Below are 27,327 nucleotides of genomic sequence, written 5' to 3'. Positions count from 1 at the left end.
GCCTCGTAGTCTAAATAATTTATTTTCTGGGCTCTGTGAACTACAGTGGTAAACATGCTTCAGAGGAAAATAATGTTATAAGGTAGAGCAAAAACACATGAAAAGACCCAGGGGAAAAAATATACATACATGTATTACCTCAGTTTCTCGAGCAACTTATGCTATATGTATGTGAGACCAAACTGATTTTTTTTACAGGGACAAACTAGACGGGATTTGCTAAACATTAACAATTGACTTAAAATAATTTAGGACAAGCATTTATATTAAGAAAAGTATTATTTTAAGCACTCTGGAAGTGCCTATTTACAAATGATTATAAATCAGCTTGATGAGTTTCCTGAGTACATTACAGTGATGACTTCTTTTAAGAACTAATGTTACTTCAGCTTGAATAATTCATTCAATGACAAACGTTTTAGAGCACTCTTTCTACAAACCGGGTTATATGCTAGGTATTGAGGGATTATAACATGAAGATGAGTTTCTGCCCTTACAGAGATTACAAACTAATTTAATAAATGAGATACATACTATATCTACCAAGCAGTAATAATGTCCTCTCTTAAAATGAAATTTAAAAATTTTATTCAAATAGACCTTTCTTTTAATTGTATAACTTTCTGAGGTCTGTTTTTCCGCCACTAAGTCCTAAACATCTTTAAGAAATGCAAATATTTGTTTTAACAGATTGTCTGCTGGTCTTTAAACACAGCTGGTCCTACAGTGTTGGGTCCCCCTTGCTACCAGGTCACCAAGGACAGAAGCCCCAGAACCAGCCTGGGCTCCACCCTCAGCCAATCATCAAGTCCTGAGGATGTCAGCTTCTCAGAAATCTCTCAACTCCTTTCCTCCTCTCTTTGTCTTTCTTAGTTCTGGTCCCATCGATTCTTATCAAGACTTCTGTAATAGATAAGTTTTTCTTTTCTCTAAATAGAAACAGGGTTTGTTTGTTTGTTTGTTCCTGATTATAATAGAAATATATCCTCAGTGTAAAACTTTTTCTAGAGAATAGAAAAAAACATATAAGGAAAATAAAGATGTCATCCATCATCTTACCACCTAGAAATAACCACTATTAATGAGCTTTTTTCTTCTGGATTAATGGATCTTTCTTATCCTCTAATCAAAAGTGGATCCTACTATACCTACTCTTTTGGGAATGTTTTTCACTTACACAATGTGTCACAGGTATCCTTCTGGGTTAATAACCACAGCTCATCACTGCTTGTTAAAGCAGCACAATACCTCAGTGCCTGAGCTCATTCCATCATCAGGTGGAATGCCCCCATTCTGGGCTGCCAACATTACTTTGTGGAACTAACTGCCCTTTCTCTCCAGGCCATGCAATTCTGTTCCATTCAGGTGGTTGGATTGGTGCCAGTCCTGACCCAGGGACTCCCTCTCTCCCCTTGCCTCCAAGGATGGGTACATAATCCAGAGGACTCTACCTGACCAAGGCTCAGCTGAAAGATGGGTTTATGATCCAAGTATGGCCAATCGCAGTTGGTCCAGTACTAGTCAGAGCTACTTTTAAAGTCAATGTCTTTCTGCTACAGTCACAAAGCTGGCAGGGTAGAAGTCGAGAGCTGCAGTCATCTATGTGCCCATTTGAGGACAGTCTGTCTGAGAATGATGCTAATCCAGAGAAATGCAAAGCCAAGATACGGAGAGAATAAAGATATCCTCCAGGCTCTGAATCCAGCTCTTCCTAAAGCCAGGTTTAACTCCTAGTGACAAGAGCCAACAAACCCTTGTGACCAAGCCAATATGACAGAAATCCTGCCTAATACACCAAACCACAGGACATTTAGGATGTTTCCAATTCTTAACTTCATCTACATCAAAGAATATCATAGAACATCACAAACTCGTAAACTGCCGTGAATTTCTAAGTAGTCTCTATAACTTCAGCTTTGCCCCTTTCTCTCTTTCTCTCTGCTCTCTAACTCCAATGCATTTTCTGTGTTGCTTGACAAGGTATTCATTGAAACAAATATGTGACTATGGCAGGGACCAGCATACCTATCATTCTGGCTTCATTTCAGATCACCCTCCGACTGATACTTCTATGCCATGATGACCCAGTTGGGGTTTTCGATGCCATGTTTTTCCATCTCCTCATGCTGACACCTGTTTGGCACATCTATCGCTTCCTTCTCCTCCCTTTAAGTCTCTGCTCCCATCACCTCCCAGTTGAGAGATTCCCTAACCCATAAAACTGAGATGAGTACTCCTCCTCTTAGACTATGAAGAATTAAAGCCCTCATCACACATCACTATCTTCCCCCAAGGGACTGTGTGTGATTTGAGGGCTGAGCCAGGTTTTTACATGTCTCTGACTTCCCAAAGTCCAGAGCATAGGAGGAATTCAGGAAATATTTTTGTGCGTGATTGAGTCAATGAGAAGTGCTTAATAAACTGGTGTGACTGACTTTACAGGTGGATCTACATTACCAGGCAGCGGAGGTTATGCCTAAACTACTTCCAGCACCATGTTCTTTGCACAAAAGCTCCAAAACCAAAGCCTATTTTCCATGGGATTAATCATTAGTCAAGGCACTTCATCACTCTATCCCAGGACCTAGCTCAGGCCTGGTAGAGTATAGATGTTAAATAAATATTTACCGAATTGGTAAATTAACATCTTTTTATCTTGGTCACAAAGTTGATACTGGGAAAAAGGGAAACAAATCAGTGTTACAGACTTTTAAAATTCTAACATCACAAGTTGCTAAATACCATCATTCAAGTTCTGGTCAAGATGGCAGAGTAGGTAAACACTGTGCTTGCTTCCTCCTATGACCACATCAAAATTACAACTAAACTACCGAACTATCATTGAGAAGTCTAGATGAACAGAAGTCCTACAACTAAGGACATATAGAAGAAGTCACAGTGACATTGGTAGGAAGGGTGGAGACACAGAACGGGCTGTGGAGGGCTCCCAGGAGGAGTGAGGGGTCCCAGCGCCACATCAGGCTCTTGAGCACAGGGCTTCAGTGCCAGAAAGAGAAGTCCCCATGATTTCTGTCTGTGAAAACCAGTAGAGACTGTGGTTGAGTGAGATGGAGGGTTCCTGGAGTTCCAGACACTCCTCTTAAAGGGCCCAGCAATGGATTTACTCGCTGACAGACTCACTCACTCTGAGCTCCAGTGCTGGGGCAGCAGCTTGAAAGGTGCCAGGGACATAAGGGGAGGGACTGAATTGTCTGACATCAGGGCAGGGGCTGGAGGGGCAACTTTCTTCCAAACAGAAGTGCTGGAAGAGGCCATTGCTCCTTTGCTAAACCCCCAATCCAGCATGCAGATGAAGGTGGCCACCATATCTGAGTCTCCACCAACCTAGCTAACGTGGTTTCACTCTGCCCTGGTGATTCCCTGAGGCTCTGCCTCACCCAATTTGCGGGACCAGCCACACCAATTCCAGTGGCTTTTCCATACAAATTGCCTCTCTTGGCTCATGCCGGAGACCTTCTTAAAATCTCTCAAAGGTTCACAGACTCCAAACAAGAAGCTTCTGGACTCAGCATGCCATATATCTCTTGCTAAGCAGCCCCATGCCCAGAACTAGCAGCAGTTGGCCTGGGTCCGCAGCTTAGCCTCTTCCAGGAACCTCCAAGCCCAGCACGAGTGGCAACCACTGGCAGATCACTTTGTAGCTCACATCAAGTGGCCCCAGGCAAGGCACAAGCAGAAGCTGACCTTGGCCAGCAACAGAGCCCTCCCAAGAGGCCCCAGAACCAACACACCCAAGGCCAGCTTTAGACCACACCAGAGCACCATTCAACCACCTCCACAAAAAAACACCCAATGGACAAACTGGGCAGGCACCAGGCCCTGCACAACAGCTCCTTCACTGTAGTCATGGCCAGTCCTCACAACCAATCAGCACAAGGGTCAATTCCTTCCACTGATGTGCAAACAGCAACCAGGGCTCAACTACAATAGCAACCCACACAAGAGACACATCTGAAGCATCCAGCTCAAGTGAGCAGGGAGACCGCACTGCTGGGCCCCACAGGACACCTACTATAAAGGCCACTCTATCAAGACCGGGAGACATAGCAGCTCTACCTAATACAAAGAAGCAAACACAGGGAGATAGCCAAAATGGGGAGACAAATAAACATGTCCAAAATAAAAGAACAGAACAAATCTCCAGAAAAAAAAAAACTAAACAAAATGGAGACAAGACTACATATAGAGTTCAAAACACTGGTTATAAGAATGCACAATGATCTCAGTGAGAACTTCAAAAAAGAAACAGAAAACATAAAAATGGAGATAAAATACAGAAAAAAGAACCAGTTGGAAATGAAGACTACAATAACTGAAATGAAGAACACATTAGAGTGAATCAACAGTAGATTAGATAAGGCAGAGGATCTAATCAGCGATTTAGAAGATAAGGTAGCAGGAAACACCCAGACAGCTTTTAGAAAAATGAATTCAAAAAATGAGGATAGTTCCAGGAGCCTCTGGGACAATATCAAGCATACCAACATTTACATCATAGGGATATAAGAAGAAGAGAGAAAGCAGGGAATTGAAAACCTATTTGAAGAAATAATGACAAAAAACTTCCCTAACCTGGTGAAGGAAACAGACATACAAGCTCAAGAAGTGCAGAGTCTCAAACAAGATGAACCCAAAGAGGCCTAAACTAAGGCACATCATAATTAAAATGCCAAAGGTTAAAGACAAAGAGAGAATCTTAAAAGCAGCAAGAGAAAAGCGTTAGTTACATACAAAAGGGAGATCTCATAAGACTGTCAGCCGATTTCTGAACAGAAACTTTGCAGACCAGAAGGGACTGGCAGGAAATACTCAAAGTGATGAAAAGCCAAAACCTACAACCAAGATTATTCTACCCAGGAAAGCTATAATTTAGAATCGGAGGACAGATAAAGAGCTTCCCAGACAAGAAAGAGCTAAAGGAGTTCATCATCATCAAGCTAGTATTACAGGAAATGTTAGAGGGAAATCTTTAAGAAGAAGGAAAAAAAAAAAGATAAATATTAAAATGGCAATAACTACATATCTAACAATTACTTTAAATGTAAATGGTTTAAATGCCTCAATCAAAAGACATAGGATGGCTGAATGAATAAGAAAACAAAATCCTCACCTATGCTGCCTATAAGAGACTCAGTTCAGATCAAAAGACACACATAGACTCAAAGTAAAGGGAAAGGAAAAATATTTCATAAAAGGGAAATGAAAAAAAAAGCACTGGGCAGCAATATTTATAACAGACAAAATAGACTTTAAAACAAAGGCTATCACAAGAGACAAAGTAGGACCCAGTAATCCCACTTCTATTTATCTGAAGAAACCCAAAACACTACTTTGAAGGGACATGTGCATTCATGTGTATTCATTACAGCATTATTTACAATAGTCAAGATATGGAGGATACCTGTGTGTCCATCAATGGATGAATGGATAAAGTAGAAGTGGTACATATATACAATGGAATATCACTTAGCCATAAAAAATAATGAAATATTGCCATCTGTGACAACATGGATGGACTGAGAGGGTACTGTGCTGAATGGAGTAAGTCAGACAGAGCAAGACAAATATGTGATTTCAGTTACATGTGGAATCTAGAGAATAGGAAAAATGAACAAACAAAATAGCAAGTTCATAGGTACAGAGAGCATTTTGATAGTTGTTGGATGGGATGGGAGGGTTAAGGAGATGGGTAAAGGAGGAAGGAAATTAAAAGGTACAAATTGGTCGTTACCAGATAGTCATGGAGATATAGAATAGTGCATGGGGAATATGTAGTATTGTAATAACTCTGTATATAAGATGAGTACTAGTTTTAATGGGGTGATCACTTTGCAGGTTATATAAATGTCTAATCACTGATGTAACATTGTATATCGACTGTAATTGAAAAAAAAAATTAAGTACCATCATTCATTCAACATCAGCACAATTACTGAGCACTTACTAAGAGCCAGGCAACAACTCACCAGTTAAGGATATACCAGTGAACTGAACAAGCATGCATGAAGCTCCCTTCATTGAGCTTATATTAGGCTGAAGAGAGGTAGTACATAAATATTCAATGTTATAGATAAAAAAGAAATAAACACAGTTTGTTGACCAATATTGAACTCTAGTTGATGACTTCATGCTAAAACATCTACAGATTAAGTGCATAAAATGGTGGATTGATGGCTGAAGAGAAGACAGACATGGATTGATATGTCATAGAATAAATAAGGCAAACTGTTAGTTGCAGAGTGTAAGTTGTAGGTTTCTACCGTACATTTCTTTCACCTTTTTTGTTTATTTGAGAAATTTTGTTAAAACGAGGAAGAATATTGGCTGCCATCACATACATCGTTAATTTGGATTCCCATAATAATGAAACTGACATGACAGAAAAAATTTTATTGAAAAATAAAGTTACACACACAAGAAGTTATCTTGTTTTAAAAACTGTACACAGATAGTGATGTTATGCTTTGGATTTTTTTCAAATGATGGTGGTACTAGGCTCTTAGAGAGAAAGGAGGTTGGGATGTAGGATAGAGAAACTACTGTAAAGAGTTGAGTTGAAAAGATAAGTGCCTGAACCGTTGACAGAAGGCACATCAGAATAAATTTTTCGAGTGTCGAAAAACAATTTGGGAGGAAAGGACTTCTTAGAAGAATATCACTTCTGAAGGCTGAGACTCAGACTGAAGAAGAAATTGCCAAGGCTGATCCTATTACCCACTGGTCTACATAGAAGCGTAGAGTCTCCTGATCCAAGTTAAAGGCCAAAAAAGGCAGTTTAAATCACAAATAGCTCCCTTTACTTGTCAGGTCCTAAAAATAAAACTGTACATGGAAGCAAGCGATCCTTAGCCGAAGCCAAGAAGTTTGTCATTTGCATGAAAGAGAACTAGCTTGTTTCTAAAATTCTTGTTTTGTTGGGCAAAACTTTCGGTCTACGAGCCACTGTACAACCCAATCATGCAAATAAACATGGCCAGAAGCCCCCAATCCTTGGAGAAATTCAGACTTAGAATGTCGATGACAGCAATGATGAGTATAGTTTGAACACCTCCTGATAACCCAACCATGTGAATAAATTCTGTGGGAAGACAAAGAGAACAAGAGACCACTGGCCTCAAAAGGCTCCTGTAATCCTAAATTTGTACAACACCTTTTATCTTTCCCTACATTGTTGCATGGATTAAAAACGGAATAGGCATTATTGTTCAATTTAACTTAATAGATAGATATTTTCTGAATGCCTACTATGTGCTAGGCATTCTTCAAGGTGTTGAGTTTCAGCAAAGAACAAAACAGACAGAATCCCTACTATACTAATATATGCCTCAGATTCCAGGGGAGGAAAAAAAATAAACAAAAGTAAGTGAAGCATAAATGCTGCCTGGTAATACAGGTATGGAGGAAAATAAAGCATTTAAAATGGGGGGTGGGGGGTCAGAGTTAATCTCGCTGAAGTGACATTTGGGTTAAAGACCTGCAAAACAAGATATGGAACTCTAACGAACAACTAAGAATGTTCTGGAAGACGGAATAATCCATGCAAAGGTCCTAGGATAGGTGCGTGCCTGGCCCATCCAAGAAACAGCTAGGAGGCTAGGAAGCAGTGAGCAAGAAGACATGTAAGAGATGAGTCCAGACAAGTTGTGGAGTTAGACCACGCCAGGTCTTGAGGCCACTGGGATGACTTGTCTTTCCAATATACCACCGCATTGTGAGCACAGGAGCGTCATGATCTGACTTACATTTTAATTAACTCCATTTTGTAGTTGGGTCTATTTGTTCTTTATTCATTAATTCAACAGATATTTATAACCAATGATGTTACCACTTCAGGCACTGAGGACTAAGCAGTGATCATGCTCGTGGGGCTCAACAAGTGGGCTCTGGTCTGGAACATAGGTGCTGTGAGAGCCACAGAGCAGGGGAGCCTGGTTCAAGGAGAGAAGACTTACCTGGGGACACAACGGTTCCCTGAAGGATGAGCAGGGCGGTGGGGGGTGAAGGACAGGGGCTCCCAGACAAGGGAACAGCACATGAAATGGCCTGGAAGTCAGACAGAACTTGGTACCTGGGAGACACCTAAAAGCCAAAAGGAGGCAAGGCAACCCTAGAGAGGCCAGCAGGGGCTAGATGGTGCACAAATCATGATAGGAGTTCAGATTCAGGACCTCGTGTCCTCCTGAAAGGCTCCCAAAGCACAAAGGCATTCATTTGAGAAAAGAGAAGATGAGGCCCAACAGGTATCTTTCAATCTTTCAACCATGAGCACAGGGGATAGAATGAGCTGTGGGCTGTGACAGTGCTGTGTTCAAATCTCAGTTTTGCCACTGTCTTGGGCAGGTTACTTTAAACTTCTGACACGAAACTTGAATAACAGAGACTAAACGAGATGACATATGTCAAGTACAGGCACAAAGCTGGTGATTAGTAATTAAGGATTTGGCTTTTGTGTGGCCCCTCTCTCACCAAATCCTCAACCTAATTTGATGAACTGGAACTGGTACCAATTAGCCCTTCACCTGTATAGCCTTTTAACAAAGTCATGAACCCTTTTTTCAATGCTTGACCTAGAATTCTCAAAGGAGAGAGAACACTAGAAGTGTTGTTAGCTAAAGAGGCACAATTTGGAGAACTGGATGGCTTTATTTTGCAATTACCATGGAGGTCACGAAGTGAGGCATTCCCTCCCCTGCACTGCTTTCCTTTCCATTAATAATTTAGCCCACAAAATGGGTTTTTGTAATTGGTCTTCATTCTTCCTTCCTCTTCTACATAACCTTCTGCTCTAGCCTACAATGTCTACTCACTGCGAACAGAGGTGACCAACCACCCCAGTTTGCCCAATGAAGAGGGTGTTCCCATGATGTAGGCCATTCAACTTGAAAACCGGGATGAATTGGTTACCCTACTGTGAACCAACACTTTACGACATCCCCCTGACAGAAGTGAGTGATAGAAAACACAGGATATGCTTTGCTTCTATGTTGAGGTCCCCTCTGCCCTATTAACTGGGTCTGTAATTTCTAACGTGGAAGTATGATAAAGCCTTATTTTTGTTTACATGCCTCCTGTCGCATAAAGAAGTAAGATTCTGGAGAGCAGACACTTTGGCATTCCACAGGGCCTGGCACACAGTAGTTGGTCAGGAGACATATATGACAAAATAAACAACCAAAAAATATTCCAACCTAAGTCTCACAATGAACAAATAAACTCAGGCTTAGTCACTTCTTTAGCCCTTGTTAAGGAACACTTTAGGGAGATTTGGGGAGGGGGGCGTTTAAAAAGACAGATTAGAGGTGAAATCCCCAATCCCCAATCTGTTCTTCACTCAACTTCATTATTTCTCCTTGTCTTTTGTGATCCAAATTTCCACATGTACCAAGAAACACTGAATATTACACAGCCTTGGCTGTAACTACAGATTGTGAGCACCCAACAGGCAAATTCCTTCTTGTTTTCATACTGGAAATGATAGCTGAAACAGTGCAGGTACTCGAAAAATTAGTTAATAAAAATAAACCCCTACAACCAGACTTGGCCTAGAGAATAAGGAAATGTTCTATGATAGTGATATGAATAGTGAGCTGGTTAGGAGACAGACTACTAAACACTGTTCGAAGTTTTCAACTGTATAATATAAGTCTGAAATGAAACTTGACTGAAACCAGGAATAAGGAATCTGATAATCTCTGCTATTGCTACTTTGAGGCAGTCTCCAGGGAAAGAGAGGGGAAAACTCCATTAGATAAAGATATCTTACTACTGCCAATGTTCTTACATAAGCCAGATATATTGTGAGAGTGTGTCATGCAGGTAGATAATCAGAACTATTGAAATACTAGATAACTCGAGGTGCAAATCATCACCTTAGGATTTTATTTTCTCTTCTAAATGGTATAGGTAAATGCCTTGTTTATTTTATTTTTCTGTTGTGGGCAGATTTCTTTGATTTTGAAGTATAACACACCTTATTTGAAACTGAGAAAAAAAATACTACCTTCGGGAATAAAAGTAGGATTCACAGCAGACTTAAGGCCACCAACTGAAATGATGCCTAAATACAGGGCCAAGCCAAGCCCCTGGTAAGCTCAGAAAAAGCAACAATTAATTCTCAACAAGAAATCACAAAAATATCCCCAAATAAATACAAATTAGGAGCTAGTCACTTAATGGACTACAAAACAGATTTGGAAACCATGGGTTTACAAGAACCTTGGAAAAGTTATGATATATTAAGCGGAAGAAAAGGAGATACAAAATTTTAGTATGTGTGTTAAATCTATGCAAAAATGTTTGCAAGGTGGAGAATCAGAGGAGAGAAAGAGCAATTAGGGGATCGTTTTATAAACTATATAAATGTCTAACTAATGTACTGTATACTTGAAACTAATAAAATAAAATGTATGCATGTAAAAGATAATAATGCTTACATTAGGATATGGAAGACTTTTCAGTGGGGGAGGCTTTCCTTATTCTGGTAAAAGGATGATATTTCTTTTTACATTTCATTGGAAGATGAAGTTATTTAAATAGAATTTTAAAGAAAAAAAAATTTGCTACCAGGGTGATGTGACGGAGGCAGGCTGTCTGGTGAGGCTGGAGCCAGGACCTGGGGAGGGATGAGGTATGGGGAGCGAAGGGCAGGAGGGCCCAAGACCCGAAGGTCTTAAATACTTTGCTATGAACTTTGGACCTAACACCATGGGCAAAGAGAAGGCCCTGCAGTCTTTGAGAAGGAATAGCTTGGTCTCAGCTGAGCTTTCAAGAGCTGGCTCTGGTGGCAGGAGGAAGGCCTTAGTGCCTAGCTCAGAGGCCAGGCTAGAGTGTGGACAAGAGGTGAAAGCAGGAATGAGGGGCGTTCCGTGAGAAAGGAACAACTGAACTTCCAAATTCTTGGAAAAAACCATCACTCAATACATCTAGTCACACAGATTTAGTATATTCTGACCACTCAGTTGTTCCCTGTAGAAGCTGCTTCGAAAGGTATCAGAAAAAGTCTGTGCTAACACTATGCATGAAATTGCTCTACTGCAGACAGAATACACAAATATGATAGTTCCAGTGAAATTCTGAGATTTGGGGCAAAACAATAAAGAAAATCCATGCTTTTCAACTTGTAGAAACCCCGCCAACTTAGTGAGGAAAATGAGTTAGAGAAGAAAGAAAAGCTTACTTAAAGTGAGAAGTGTACTCCAAACATTTGCTAGCAAGTATGTGCTGGTCAAGAGCATCTTATTTCATGGCTCCTAAAAATGCTTCACCATTGGTGCCCTCTCCGCACTCCACAAATGCCAGAACACTGCTAAATCTCAAAGACAGACCGCTGTACTTGAAGATGACTTGATTCCACAACAGTTTCCGTGGTCTTCAAACTTTTCACCCATCAGTGAAGACAATCTAAGCATACTCGCAATACACACGCATACTTATATATCAATTAGATAATGATTACTATCAGCCCATATATTAAGTACAAGTAAATTTGTTTCATTTTTTCAAAATTAACAAGAACAAACTATAACTTCTGACAAGACGTGGTCATGCACTTTAGACCACTAGATTAGCCACATTTTCCCAAAGGGCGAGGAAATGGACGAACGATTCTGTGGGAAAAGACAGGACTGGGTTGGGCTGGGCCCCACCCCTTTGTCATGTGGGAAGGAAGGGCCCCTCTGTGGGTAGCCTCTGGGAAGCGAGGAGCAAGAGTCACTGGTTTCCGCTGCAAATTCTCCAACTGATATCTCTCACCATGATAAAGGGTCTCAAACTGCTTCATTTCTCTATTTTCTCCATGCAAGGCAGCCTCATCAATGAAGGATTTTCCCATCAACCTGATACTTGATGGATTTAGCAACCATTGAGGATCTCGACCTTGCTCCATTATCTCATTAGGAATTATACGACACTGATTTTCTAATTCCTCGATCCTTTTGCATTTATTAGCTGTGATTTCTCCATGATTAGCAACTTTTATCAATTATCTGATTGTCATAAAACATAATTTGTCTTAGAAAATCAGGATCAAAGCTGGATTCATTCCCTTTATTTTTCAGAGTAATGAAGTGGTATCCTAGCAACTTGCAAAGGTGATCAATTGATTTTGTGGGTTTTTCTTATTTGAAGTATCATGGATTCTGACGAATCCACAAGTTATTTGTAACTGGTTTGATTTCACGCAGTCCTTATTCTTTTTGATGCTCTAACTACGCCATTGTTGACTCCTATGTGTCCTTCTGACTCCACCCCACTGGTCTGCCTTACCTTCCTTGCTTTCTGGCATGACAAGATGTCCCATCTTGCACGTTTCCTGCCTTTGACCTGGAATCAGCTACTTATCTGAGCAGGAGGTTCCTTTTAGTGGGAAAGGTATTTGGGGAATCCCAGTTTTAGTGCTAAAATTACTCCTTACGAGTGAGTTGCCTCTACTTCTGGTCCTTTTCAAAGTACAGAACTGGAAAATGTCTTTTTAAAGAGAAAAAAAAATAAGTTCACATGGATATTTCCTATTCAAGTTGAATGTTAAATACAGTCACTACTTGAATTCTTTAATAATCCATTTCCCATTTAGAAAGAAAAAGTGCAGCTTGCTGCCAGCATTAATTTAATTTTATATAAACACACTCTTTGAGGCTGAAGCAAATCTGACTGGTTTTCAATGTGAAAATAAAATATAAAAACTGTCCTTGGAGTTATTTCTAAATAGAACTTGTCTCTAACCCTAATGTTACAGAAATGTATATGATGATCACTATTTAATCATTTTTTTTTTCATGTGGTAAATTTCAAAGCATGGACCACAAAGTGGAATATCACATTCTACACAAAAATATCACATTTCTCTCTTGATCTTGTCACCCTTGTCATCGTGGGAGCAGCAAACTTTGCAGCAACAGGTTGGATTCTGTTTCCTTGATGCTGGTGGTGTGCTCTTGGGGAAATAATGTCTTCTAGACAGGCGAAGAGGTGTGACATCACCAGAGCACGGATGACTTTGAAGGCATTGGTGCCCTGGCTTGTGATGCTTTTCCAGTATTCTTTCAATCAACTTCAGTCTGAAGTTTACATGGTTGATTGTGTGCTTAGGATTATTCTTCTTGAACAGGATGTAGGAGTTCAGCACTGTAATGTTTAGATGGTGGCAAAAGAATTTCTCATACCGAAATTGGTGCCTTTTGTGCTCAGTCGGATAAGAAGTGAGCATCTGATCAGCCAATGCCACTATATACTCCTATATTCTCATTATAATCCACAACGACACACAGCTTCTTAATTTTTTCTCTCCATTTCTGTTGTCTATTTCAATCACAGTACCATTGTGGAATGTTGATGACCCTGTCACCTTCTTCCTGTCACACCAATTCAGTGCCATAAGTTCACCACAGAATCTGGCTATAGTCGTACCCTTTGCAATCCTTTTCTTTTTTTCAGATAATTTCGCATTCATTTTCTGTTCAAATGGGCTGTTTCAATTGCATCAGTCGTGTTTTGATATATTCCTCTGAAAAGCATGAGAGATGTATGGCAAACTTTGTGAGTAATTATGGTTAGGACTGTAATCTGCGATTCATCTCAGGATAAATGCTGCAGCTGCCAAGTGCCGCTGGTGAATATTCTCGGGGCAAATGGGAAATAGGTTAAGTTCTCCCCCTTTCTTATATACTGAAAATGTTGGTTCCTACAGTATACCTGCAATGGTTTCAAATAACAATATAAATATTTTCCACTATGAATATACGGTCCAAAGATGGTCTTAAAGTCACTTCAAGTAATCATTTTCTTTGAGAGATTAACACCAACCTGAATATATCACTAGTCTTGTTTCGTTTTTTTCAATCTGTTTTCAGTTGTTAGTGAATACTATTCTCTCTTTGTTTTAAATTATGTAAAACATTTATATGGTTCCAAAGTCAAAATAAGGTACCTTATCTGAATAAAATAAGAGACATCTACTTTCTATGCCTGACCCTGCACACCTTTCCTCCAGTAACAATCACTTTTACTAGCTTGTTACTTTTTCTTTCATATTTCTTTTGAAAACACAAGCAAAATCACATACACTGATGTATATGCACACACTCCTCCATATCCTTCTTGTGTATAAGGGAGAAACTCTACACACTGCTCTGCACTTTGGTTTTTGTCACTCGATATATCCTGGACATCTCCCCCAGAGCAGTGGAGACCTCGGTCACTGCTTTCCACAGGTACGCCGTACTTCACTGTCAGTGGACCCTGGGATTGATTCACTCAGCCCTCTTAGGAACTTTGGGTTAGTTCCAATCTTTGCCTATTACAAACAGTGTCACAATAAATGGCCTTGGGCACACTCCATTTCTTATTTTTGCTCACAGATCTTTGGGATAGAGTCCTACGTATGATCTGCTCGGTCAAAGGAAAGATGCATTCGTAGTTTGGCTAGATGGTGACACATACCCTCCCACAGTGAGTACCATGCTACATTCCCACTACTAGGGTGGGAAAATGGTTTCAAATAACAATATTTATTGCAGGTATACTGTAGGAACCGACATTTTCAGTATATAAGAAAGGGAGAGAACTTAACCTGTTTAGTGAGCCGCACCACTAAAATAGCTATGTTAATAAATTTTGTGATGCTGGTCAATCTGATATGTGGGGCATGGTATCTTGGTGCAGTTTGAAATGCATTTCTCTTCATTGTGAGTGAGGTTAACATGTTTTCAAATGTTTGGGCAATGAATTTCTTTTTTTTTTTTTTTCTATGAACTAGCAGTAGCTCTTGCTCATTTTTGTATTGGATTGTAGAACTTTTTTCATTTTTAAAAATTTAGCTCTTTACATATTAGTGACACTAACCCTCTGCTACAAAATTTGCTTATAGCGTTATTGTTGTCACACAGGCTTTTTTTTTTTTTTTTTAAAGGGCTGTCAAATGTATCGGTCTTCCCCATGATTCCCGTGGAATCCTGAGTCAGTCAGGACACTCACTCATTTCCCAGGTTAATAGGAATTAACCTGTTTCATATTCAGTTACGCTGTAAGCAGTGAATTTCTTTTAATTCAATCAACCAATACTGCAAAAATCCTCCATTCATGCACAACAAAATAGTTTTTATAGGATTCTGAACTCTAACACTCTAAAAGAGAACCTTAACTTTCTGGAAAAGCTTCCTATTTCTGCTCCCCAGATATAGAAAAACACCATCTCGTCGAGGGCTTACACACATATAACATTCTGGCAATTCCGGCCATTTTAGACACAGCTAACATTTTTCATTTGATGTAACGCGGAGGTCACGTCTTAGGTTATTTTGTACGACCTCATCTCAGCCCCTCAAAATTACATATGCCTTACCTTGCTGACCAGCCATCTGTTACCTAACATGTCATGTATTAGTTTGTCCCCTAAACTGTGCCCCAGGGACAGGCTGCAATAGCAGGATGACATAGCTCCAGGAACGATGTTTACCAAACATATTAACAAGCTCTCACAAATCTCTCTGAGCTAAAAAGAACATTTAAACACAAGCCGATTGTTAAAATTAACCCTAAATTCTCCCTTCTCATACCTCACACCAGGGGATTAGTCCAATGTGTCTGCTGTTACAATTAGTGAATCTGAAAAAAAGAGTCACCTTCAAGTGGCTGGATACAAGGGGGTGAGGCAACCACAGGAGAAAAAGCAGGGCAGGGGTCCCGTGGGCTGTAACTCAACAAAGGAAACAGATTCGGATATCAGATATTAGTTCTAGGATGGAAATCTCTGGATTAAAATTATCTGATAATTTCGGAAAATTATAAAACAGCGTTTTTAAAAGTTCAGTTTAAAAAAGGCTAACTTTTTGCTTTGAAAAGTATGATGCTTAAATTAAGGTTTAATTATTTGGAAAGTGTATGGAAACCTTAAATTAAGGTTTAATTATTTGGAATGCCGTGGGTAAAGCCTCATTCCTCATCACCAATCAAGTAAACCCCAAACAGCATCTGTGTGGCATGAAATGGGTTTAGTGCCTGCCAATCCAGAGTCGACCCAAAGCCCTCTCTCAAATAGTTTCTGGTGATACTTCGTATTGAATGCTTTTCTCCAAAAACATTTCTAAGGCTTTTCACAAAATTGTCACATGATCTTTCAACTGCAATTAAAAAAAATTCAGTTATTTCCAAGGTTCAATAGCACACATTTCTATAGGTGAGGGCCCTGGGAATCATAACCAAAAATACATGGCCATCTAATCTCTTCTCTCATTTATCTTTGGTAGCATTCTGGAAAGCAGAGGTGAAACACAAATACTCACGGAACATGGTGTAAAACTGCTGTGGGTTCAGATTCCATTTTCCCCAGGGGGTCTTGTGACCTTTAGACTGGGCATAGTTAGCATGGTTAAACTCTGGCTCAGTGCCAAATGAGTCCAGGACTCGGAGCATGCACCTGAAAGAAAAAAAAAATGCCGTGGGTAAAAAAACCACCTCGACCACAAAGTTCAAAAAGTAAAAGCTTTAACCTCTTTTCAAGGACTACCAAAAATGGACAGATACTTTTAAGTAGAACTGCTACTGGAATGAAATTGAGAGGTTTTAGAATAGCTTGTATACCAAACATCTCCATGTGTGACTTTGGAGCCTAGACCAACGCACAGCAGATATAATCGGCTTCAGATTAGTTGACGAATCCCAGATCACTCAAATACCAGTGTTAATATAAAGTTCCCAAAAGTTGAAACTGCAGATTGCATGTTTACTTCTGTACCCCTAACCAGGGCTGAGCATACAGTGCTGCCTAATGAACAGAAAGAAAGAACTATCATTTTTGGAGGTTGCTATGGTCTGAAAGTATATATCCACCAAAATTCATATGTTGAAATCCTAATCCCCAAAGGTGATAGTATTAGTAGATGGGGCATTTGGGGGCTGAGAAGTCATGAGGGTATAGCCCTCATGAATAAGATTAGTGCTAGTATAAAAGAGATCCCACAGAATAAGACTAGTGCTATTATAAAAGAGACCCCACAGAGCTCCCTAGCCCCTTCCATACTGTGATGATACAAGGAGTCTGAGGACCTGGAAGATGGGCCTCACTCAACCATGCTAGCACCCTGATCTTGGACTTCCAGTTTCCAGAACTGTGAGCAAGAAATGTTTGTTGTTTACAAGCCCCCCCACCCCCCACCCCGTGGTATTATATTACGGCAGCCTGAACAGACTAAGACAGAGGTCTTATTTTGCTTAAACCACATGGCATTCCTTATCACTTTGAACAATCATTCAGTATTTTCATCAATTAATTAAGAGTATGTGATTTTAGGTAAAGCTTAAAATCCTGCTCAATAGGCAGTGGTGATTTTTATGTATTTAATGGTAAGAGAACATTATCACTTTCTCTCACAGCCTGAGAAGTGAAACTGAAGGTGTTTCATTTGGCTGTTCCACCAAAGCCTTAGAACAGGGTCAGCCAAATCTGGTCTACCGCCCATTTATGCATGGCCTTCAAATGGCCTTTACATTTTTAGATGGCTAAAAAATATATTTTATGATGTGTGAAAATTGTATGAAATTTGATTTTCAAATAAAATAAAGTTTTATTTGAACATAGCCACATACATTTGTTTACATATTATCTGTGGCTGCTTTCACACAACAGAAGTGGAATGAGACACAGACAGAGACCATATGGCCGGTAATGCCTAAAATATTTACTATCTGGCCCTTTACAGGAAAAGCCTGCTGACCACTGCTTTAAAGTATACACAGAATGACCGATCAGAAGAAAGGAATCAATACTGAAACAGAATTTATTCATTTTGTTTACATATATTTCATTACTGATTTTCAAAACATTGATGAAAATTTAGATCATCCCTGGCCAATAAAAATGGCACTATTTTCTGTTGTTATGTATCAATAATATTTCTGAATAGCTCTTACTGGACCAATAAACATAAAAGTTAATCAAGATGAAAGCCCACATTTTAGAATCAGATGACAGCAATGACTTTCAAGTATCTGATTTAGTTTCTTCCCTTTTCCACTATTAGGGAGTCGTTCTTCTGACTTTTACTTTTATATCAATGTGTGATTCAGAAAAAACAAAAAAACAAAAAAACAAAACAAAACAAAAAAACAAAAAAAAAAAACAAGGCAAACACCAGATTGGATTTTCCAGGAAGAGCAATACTAAATCGCTATTTTGGTGTGATGATTTTTCTCATCAGAGATCACCATCATTTGACTAGATAAGGAAGAAAAGAAAGAGGGAAGGCAGGGAGGAAGGAGGGTGTGTCAAGACCACAAAGTGAAATACAAGCTGACCATAGAAAGTATTTCTGTGTTTTGGGTTCCTGTGTGGCTCTCAAGGCACAAGCTATCGTCATAGCGACAATTTTCACAATATCAACTAGAATGTGTCATCAGCCTGGCAGCCAATATGTGCACAGAAACAGCATTCATACAGTCCAAGAAAAAGTAAGCTAGGGACTCAAGGAACAGACCTATGCACGTTTTTCCGGCTCTTTGAATAGTGCAGAGCATTCCTTTTCTCTTCTTAATAAAACATTCCCAAGTCTTAGAGTTTTCCTTTTAAAATAAGATGCAAAAGGAACTGGTTGGAGCCAGTATATTTTCTTCTGAGAAAGATGGCAGTGCTCAGGAAACAGCAGGGATGATAGTGGCAGCTCTGCAGGAGGTCCCTGCGAGGGGCTGGAACACACACTGACAGCTGGGGCCTGTGGAAGGTTCAGCTCCTGCCAGAGGAACAGAGCTGGGATTCAAGGAGGACAGTTCTCTGTGCAGACAGACACAGCAGGGAGAAAAATGGCAAAAAGGGCACTGCACCCTTGTCATAAGGAACCTTTGCCTTGAAGGCTCCTGGTGTTTCCACTTATTTGCAATGAACTCTAACAGTCCATGTTCCTCTCTAGCTTTGACTTGTGACTATTTTTATCTTGGAGTTTTATTGATGTTATTTTCAATTTGGATAATTAAATCAAACTCTTAATGAGTTAAAGATGCCTGGTAGTGTCCTAAGTCCCGAAAGCTTGGACTTTTAGAAAGTGCCTAGATGTCTGCTAAGTGGTGTTGATGTTGGATTTCTTTCCAATGGAAGGCTACAGAATGAAGGATCCCATGTCTCAGATACTTGTAATTCTACATCCTTATACTTGAATCTTTGATTTTGGAACTGTTTTCTTTTTTGTTTTTGTTTTTTTTTTTAAAGCTTACCTGGGTTTGTTTTATAACCAGAGGCATGAGGCTGATCTCTGTCTATGAGTTTTCCTTCTTCAATCACTTGCTATATCTGTGTGTGTTTTGGAATTGTGTTTGTGTTGTTAATACTTACGTCCTTCCTCTAATGTCTTTTACATGTCTGGAGCATCAGGAACAGCCTGACGACTTTAAAAGATATTTGCCTTGCTGCCTGAGCAGCTAGGCCTCCTAACAGGATCACTGTAGCAATGCCAAATGACTCCTGGAACATTCTCTCTGCTCTAAGCTACACTATCATGAGATGATGCTCACAATCTCCTTCCCAGGACCTACTTTCTAATTTGGAGCTGATGTAAAACATAGTCTATCTTATACTATTTGCGTCTCACCTTTGTGCGTGTTCTCAATGCTCAGCAAGACCTTATACGAAGCAAGGTGGGTATAACTTTTGCAGTACCTCGCAGTATACTAGTCATGTGTAGGTATTTAATAAATGTTTAATTGAATTTCCTGGGTCCCTAAATAAACTAGACAGAACTTATAAAGATCAACATTTTCCAAGATCAATAGGGCTCAAGGGTTTGCTCCTCAATGAAAAATCAGATAACATTATATTTAATGAATTCATACCATCTATCATTAACCAAGATGAATATAAACAACCCTGAGAATTTCTAATCTGCAAAAGGAAAAGAAATGGCCAAGAAACTTTCTAGAGGACCCACTTGGCCTTCGGATGAAATCTTAGCTTCTCACACAAAGACATCAGGGCTAAAGTATTAACAGACCTCCTGCCAGCTAATATCACTAACACAGATGATTTATTAAAGGAAGGAAGGATAAACATTACACCTTCCATAAAACCCCCTCTGAGATGGTGCCTTTTCATCCGACAAGAATTAAATAGCAGTCAACGGTGACCATTTTAATAATGAAATTGTCCTTTTTAATTGACCTAAACACTACCACTGAGGATATTTTTCCATCCAAACAGCCCTTCTTAATGGCAAGGATATGTGAGTCCCGGGATGCTTGCAATACCCGGTTCTTTTTGCACATTTATCAGATGCCTGCCATTTGCAAAATGCCAGAGCACAACAGTGCTGCCTTTCTTTCTTTCTTTTTTTTAATGCTGTAGCTATAAAGGAAAAAAAAATGTTTTTTGAAAAACTACAGGAAACATGGCAGAGTAAGAGACGTCTTCAGATCTTTCCCACTGAAACAATAAGCTGAACATCTAAAACTCGACAAGAAACACTCAAACTGCACACCAGCACATCTGAGGGAGAGATTTGTGCATAAGAGCTACCACAGGTCAGAACCCCGCGTGTCGGGTGGTGGACTCAGAGAAATAAAGAAGCTGCCTCTTGAGGCCACCAGATCTCCCTGCAGGAGGACGGGGAGAGGAGAAGGTGCAACGACTTCCCTGATCAGCCTGCCTGGAAGTGCCAGAATTTCTAGCAGCTGGCACCAGGGCCCAGTCATCAGGGCAGAAAGCAGAGAAGTGGGACGGGACTGTAGAGAAACAACAGTTGATTTTTACTGGCTACAGCTGCGAAACCGAGGCTGAGCCACAGCCCCCAACTCCCAACCCAGAGGGCCCCTCCCCCATATCCTAAGAGATCGATCACAGAGGAGCCCCAGGGGAATCTGAGCAAATGCTGCCGAAACTGTTGCTAACACTGACAGGGACTGAAACAGAGTAGCATGTGTGATTAAATATCTGCAAGGAAATAAAAAGGACATTTAGGCTTTATGTAAAGCAGGGATCCAAGAGGCTCCAAAACCAAAAAAGCGCCTTCTTTGCAGCAGGTTAAAGAGAGACTTTTATATAATAAATCTTCTTTCTGGAAAAACAACAGAATACACTTTCATTAATGCCCAGGCAGAGAAACAGTCCATTAAACACCGTGAACGACCAGGGTACAAGGCATCTCAGAAAGAAAGAGAAAAATCTCCAGAGAATAAGCTTATAGACATAGAAATATGTGACTTAAATGACAGAGAATTCAGGGTGGTACTTCTGAAAAAATCTCAATGAGATCCAAAACAACTCAAATCTACAAGTTCATAAATTGAAAAGACAACTGGATGAGCAGAGCAAGGAAAGTGAAAGCCTCAAGGAACCAAATAGAACTTCTGGAGATAAAGAACATACTGCAAGTTGAAAAACAAAATAGCAAGCTTGGGAAATAGAATTGACCAAATGGAGGAAAGGATCAGAGATATCGAAGACAGAAATCTAGAAATAAATCAGAAGGAAGGAGAGAGAAACCAAAGAATGAAAAATAATGAAAGAGAAATACAAGAATTAGCTGATACCATTAGGAGAGGAAACATAAGAATAATGGGCATTATCGAAGGCGAGGAAAAGGAGCAGGGACTAGAAAGCATTTCAGACAAATAGTGGATGAGAATTTCCCAAATCTAAGAAATGAGCTGGAGCTTGGAATTCAAGAAGTCAACAGAACACCTAATGACCTCAACCAAAAAAGGCCTTCGCCAAGACACATTGTATTAAAAATCAAAAATCAATGACAGAATTATTAGGGCAGAATTATTAGGGCAGCCAGGGAAAAGAAGATGGTGACCTATAAAGGAAAACAGAATTATTAGGGCAGCCAAAGAAAAGAAGATGGTAACCTATAAAGGAAAACCCATTAGATTATCATCAGACATCTCAGTGCAAACCTTACAAGCCAAAAAGGAATGGAATCAAATATTTAAGTTATTAAGTGAAAGGAACTACCAGCCTAGAATAATGTATTGAGCTAAGCTCTCCTTTAGATATGAAGGAGAAATTAAGACCTTTCCAGACTCTACAAAAATTGAAGGTATTCTCCACTACAAAGCCTGCACTACAGGAAATACTGAAAGGGATCAGGTAACCTAAAACAAAATAACAAAACAAAACAAAACAAATACATAATTAGGAGTAGTAAAGTGACTACCAGACAAATAGAAGCAGAGGAGTGCAACCCTTACTAAGAACAGGCATTATAAGCTTAAATAATAATAAGAGAAGTGCTATAGCAAGATAGTAATGAACTTTCAGCATACATAGGGACAAAGTGAGATAACAATGACCAAAAAAGAGAGAATACAAAGATCCAAATTCGCAGAGGGGAAAGGACATAAGGCACATGCAGAAGAAAATGGATGACTGTATAACTATTCTTTACGTATTCGTAATGGCGACCACACACCAAAGATTCAGAACTGAAGTATATAACATAAAACAAAAAGAACCAGAGGGAAAACCCACAAAAGCCAACCAAAATAAAGAAAACAGAAACACAAGGACAAAGAAGCGATGGAAACGCTGAGCTACCAGAAAGCAAAACATAAAATGGCTATAAGACGACCTCATATTTCAATAATCGCCCTAAATGTAAATGGACTGAACTCACCAATAAAAAGGCACAAAGTTGCAGAATGGATCAAAAACCAAACAAACCAAAAAAAACCCCAACCATATGCTGACTCCAGGAGACACATCTCAGCTCCAAAGACAAATATAGACTCAAAGTGAAAGGGTGGAAAATGATATTTCAAGCAAATGGCATTCGGAGAAGAGTGGGAGTAGCGGTACTAATATCAGACGAAATAGACTTCAAAATAAAAAAGGTAAAGAAAGATACTGAGGGACACTTCAGAATGATAAAGGTAATCATGCACCAAGAAGATATAACACTTATTAATCTCTATGTTCCCAATCAGGGAGCCCCGAAATACATAAAGCAATTACTAACAGAATTAAAGGGAAAAACAGACCAAAACACGATGGTAGTAGGGGACCTAAATACCCCACTCTCAGATATGGACAGATCATCCAAACAGAAAATCAATAAGGAAATAACATCTTTAAATGACACATTAGACCACCTGGACATAATTGACATTTACAAAGCTTTCCATCCCAAAACATTCTTCTCTAGTACACATGGAACATTCTCAAGAATTGACTACTGGGACACAGAGATAGCCTCAACAAATATAAGAGGATTGAAATCATACCAACTATATTCTCTGATCATAATGCTTTGAAACTAGAGATCAACTGCAAAAATAAATCAGGAAGAACCACAAATACAAGGAGATTAAACAACATGCTACTGAAGAATAACTGGGTCAGGGAAGAAATAAAAAGAGAGATCAAGAGATACATAGAAATGAATCATAATGATAGTACAACCTATTAAAACTTTTGGTTTATGGCAAAAGCGGTCATAAGAGGAAAGTTCATATCATTACAGGCCTATCTCCAAAAGCAAGAACGAGCCCAAATAAACAACCTAACACTTCATCTTTAAAAAACTAGAAAAGGAAGAACAAATGAAGCTTAAAGTCAGCAGAAGGAAAGAAATCATCAAAATTAGAGCAGAAATAAATGAAACTGAAAACAACAACAACAAAAAACAATAGAAAAACAAATGCAACAGAGATTTGGTTCTTTGAGAAGCTTAATAAACTTGACAAACTCCCGGGTAGGCTCACTAAAGAAAAAAAGAGAAAGGACACAAATAAACACAATCAGGGATGAAAGAGGGGAAATTATGACTGACATCACCGAAGTACAAAGGATCATGCAAGAATACTAATGAAAAAGTGTATAATAACAAATTTAATAACCTAGAAGAAATGGACCAGTACTTAGAAAAATACAATCTTCCTAGATTGAATCAAGAAAATCTGGAAAATCTAAATAGACCGATCAGCAGAATGGAAATTGAAACAATCATCAAAAACCTACCAAAAAGTAAAAGTCCAGGACCAGATGGCTTCACCAGTGAATTCTACCAAACATTCAAAGAAGATTTAATACCTATTCTCCTCAAACTCTTCCAAAAAAATCGAAGAGGAGGCAATACTTCCCAACTCATTTTATGAGGCCAATATTACTTTGATATCAAAACCTGGTAAAGATAACACAAAAAAAGAAAACTACAGACCAATATCTCTCATGAACACAGATGTAAAAATCCTAAATAAGATACTAGTGAACCAAATACAGCAACATATTAGAAAGATTACACACCACGATCAAGTGGGCTTCATCCCAGGGGCACAGATATGGTTCAACATATGCAAATCCATTAAGGTGATACATCGCATAAACGAATTAAAAAATAAGAATCATATGATCATATCAATAGACACAGAAAAAGCCTTCGACATGATACAGCATTCATTTATGATTAAAATACTTAACAAAATCGGTATAGAAGGAAAGCACCTTAACTTAATAAAGGCCATATATGACAAACCCTCAGCCAACATTATATTTAATGGTGAAAAATTAAAAACCTTCTCTCTAAGATCAGGAACAAGGCGAGGCTGTCCACTATCGCCACTTTTATTCAATATAACATTGGAGGTCCTAGCAAGTGCAATCAGGCAAGAGAAAGATATAAAAGGCATCCAAATAGGAAACAAAGAAGTCAAACTATCATTGTTTGTGGATGACATGGTTCTCTATGTAGAAAATCCTAATGACTCCACAAGAACACTACTAGAAAAAATGAGCAAATACAGTAAAGTCTTTGGATACAAAATCAATGCTCGAAAATTCATAGCGTTCCTCTGCTCTAATAATGAAGCATCAGAAAAAGAGGAAATATAATTCCTTTTGCAATTGCACCATAAAGAATAAAATCCCTAGAAATAAATTTAACAAAACATATGAAGGACCCATATAATGAAAACTACAAGACCCTGTTAAAAGAAATCGAACAAGATACAAAGAAATGGAAAGATATTGCGTGTTCTTGGATTGGAAGAATCAACGTAGTTAAAATGACCATATTACTCAAGCATTATACAGATTTAATGCAATCCCCATCAAAATCCCATCGGCAGTTTTTAAAGAAATAGAACTAAAAATAGCGGTATGGAGGTTCCTCAGAAAACTAAGAATTGATTTACCATATGATCCAGCAAGCCCTCTATTGGGTATTTACCCCAAAGACTTGAAAAACCCATAAACGAAAAGATATTTGCACACCAATGTTCATAGCAGCACTATTCACAGTGGCCAGGATAAGGAAGCAACCAAAGTGTCCTATGATAGATGATTGGCTAAAGCAGCTGTGGAACATGTATACAATGGAATATTACTCAGCCATAAGAAGAGATGAAATAGTGCCATTTGCGACAACCTGGATGGACCGTGAGCTAAGCAAAATAAGCCAGACTGAAAAAGTTGAAAATCACATGATATCACTTATATGTGGGATATAAACCTAAAAGCAACACATGAACAGGACAAACAGAGACTCAGGGACATGGTCAATGGACTAGTGGTTAGGGGGTGGGGGAAGAGGGAAGAGGTAGATAGGGTAAAGGGGGTTGGGGGAGGGTGAAATGGGTAAAAAGGATCAAATATATAGTAGCTGAAGGAAACTGGACTCTGGGTGATAATCACACAATAGAATATATAGATGTCAAATTATAATGTACACCCGAAAATTATATAATTGTGTAAGCAGTGTTAACCCAATAAACTTAAAGTTTGTTTACTTACATGGCCTACTAACCAAAAAAGATGGTTATTTTCATGTAACTGAGAACAAATGTGATGGCCTGTGATTTATGAAGATTTTAAGAAAATGAAAAACCCCAAACCAGGATAAACCTGATTCAGAAGGTAAAATGCTATCTATCCTGGCCCAAATCAAAATTTTAATTTTGCTTTTTTATGCAACTATAAACAAAGGCCATGAAAAGCAGAAGGTCTCTTCTCAATCAATCCCTTTCCTCCGCCTATGAAGTTCTCACTGCCCAGTGAGAAAATCACTGCTACTGCAAGGAAATGCTATGACAATGGTGTTTTTCTTCTCTGTGTTTTCTCTGAGAAGATTCTTAATATTTTAAATTTTCATTTCTTTCAATTCTAAAGGATTTCCAATCTGACAGAACCATGGAGCTTAAAATTAATAATATTAAACTATAAGCTAACTTGAAATGAAGAAACCTAGTTCAGGCTTAATGATTCATTTATTAGTTACAAAAAAATATCGAAACATTTCTTTATCAAATATTGATAGAAATGGAACACATGAAGAGGTTTCCAAGTCACTTTAATTGAAAGATTTTCAGTGTTTTCTTAGGAAGTCGGCTCAAACTATAGGTCAACATCTACTATCACTGGAAAAATTGGTATTAACTTCACAGTTTTTACCCAAATTCATGTACCATCGACACTATTAAGTAAATATAATATTTATTTTATTTAAACTTATTCACCTTTTATGGCTGAATGGATAAGAAAATAAGACACTTACATAACTGCCTGTAAGAGACTCACTTCGGATCAAAAGACACACATAGACTGAAAGTAAAGGGATGGGAAAAGATATTTTATGAAAATGGAAACAAACAAAAGCTTAGGTAGCAATACTTACATCAGAAAAAACAGACTTTAAAAACAAAGGCTATGACAAGAGACAAAGAAGGACCCAGTAATCCCACTTCTGAGTATTTATCTGAACAAACCCAAAACACTACTTCAAAGGGACATGTGAATCCATATGTTCATTGCAGCATTATTTACAATAGCCAAGATAATGGAGGCAACCTGGGTGTACATCAATAGATGAATGGATAAAGAAGAGGTGGTACATACATATAATGGACTATCACTAAGCCAAAAAATAAATGAAATCTTGCCGTCTGTGACAACATGGATGAACCTAGAGGGTATTGTGCTGAGTGGAGTAAGTCAGAGAAGGATACATGTCATGTGATTTCACTTACGTGTTGAATCTAAAGAACAGACTAAACAAACAAAACAGAAACAAACCCATAGATACAGAGAAAATTTTTATGGTTGCTGGATGGAAGGGGGGTTGGGTAGTGGGTGAAAAAGGGGAAGGGATTAAGAAATATACAAATGTGTTGTTACAAAAGAGTCACGGGGATGTAAAGTATAGCAATAAGACAGAGTCAGTAATATTTTAATAACTATGTACGGTGTCAGATGGGCACTAGATTTATTGGGGTGATCACTTTGTAAGTTAAATAAATGTCTAATCACCATGTTGTACACCTGAAACTAATATAATATTGTATGTCTATTATATTTGAAAAATTTATTCATCTTTTAAATTTTATTGGAAACTTACA

The 27,327-nt window shown here is 38.8% G+C and overlaps 1 protein-coding gene across 6 annotated transcripts in view; it reads right to left on the bottom strand.

The window, feature by feature from the left end:
- Positions 1–27,327, bottom strand: part of MGAT5 (alpha-1,6-mannosylglycoprotein 6-beta-N-acetylglucosaminyltransferase) — a 324,384-nt gene that overhangs the window by 90,383 nt on the left and 206,674 nt on the right. For all 6 annotated transcript variants that reach the window (XM_039874524.1, XM_039874520.1, XM_039874521.1 and 3 more), the window contains one exon: positions 16,299–16,432. In XM_039874524.1, coding sequence (XP_039730458.1) covers positions 16,299–16,432 — 134 coding nt within the window. The remainder of the gene's footprint in view (positions 1–16,298; positions 16,433–27,327) is intronic.

The sequence above is a fragment of the Pteropus medius genome, unplaced genomic scaffold (genome assembly GCF_902729225.1).
Source record: "Pteropus medius unplaced genomic scaffold, Ma_sr-lr_union100, whole genome shotgun sequence".
Lineage (NCBI taxonomy): Eukaryota > Metazoa > Chordata > Mammalia > Chiroptera > Pteropodidae > Pteropus > Pteropus medius.
Note: the sequence above shows the minus strand (reverse complement) of the source record. Positions and strands in the feature narration are given on the sequence as shown.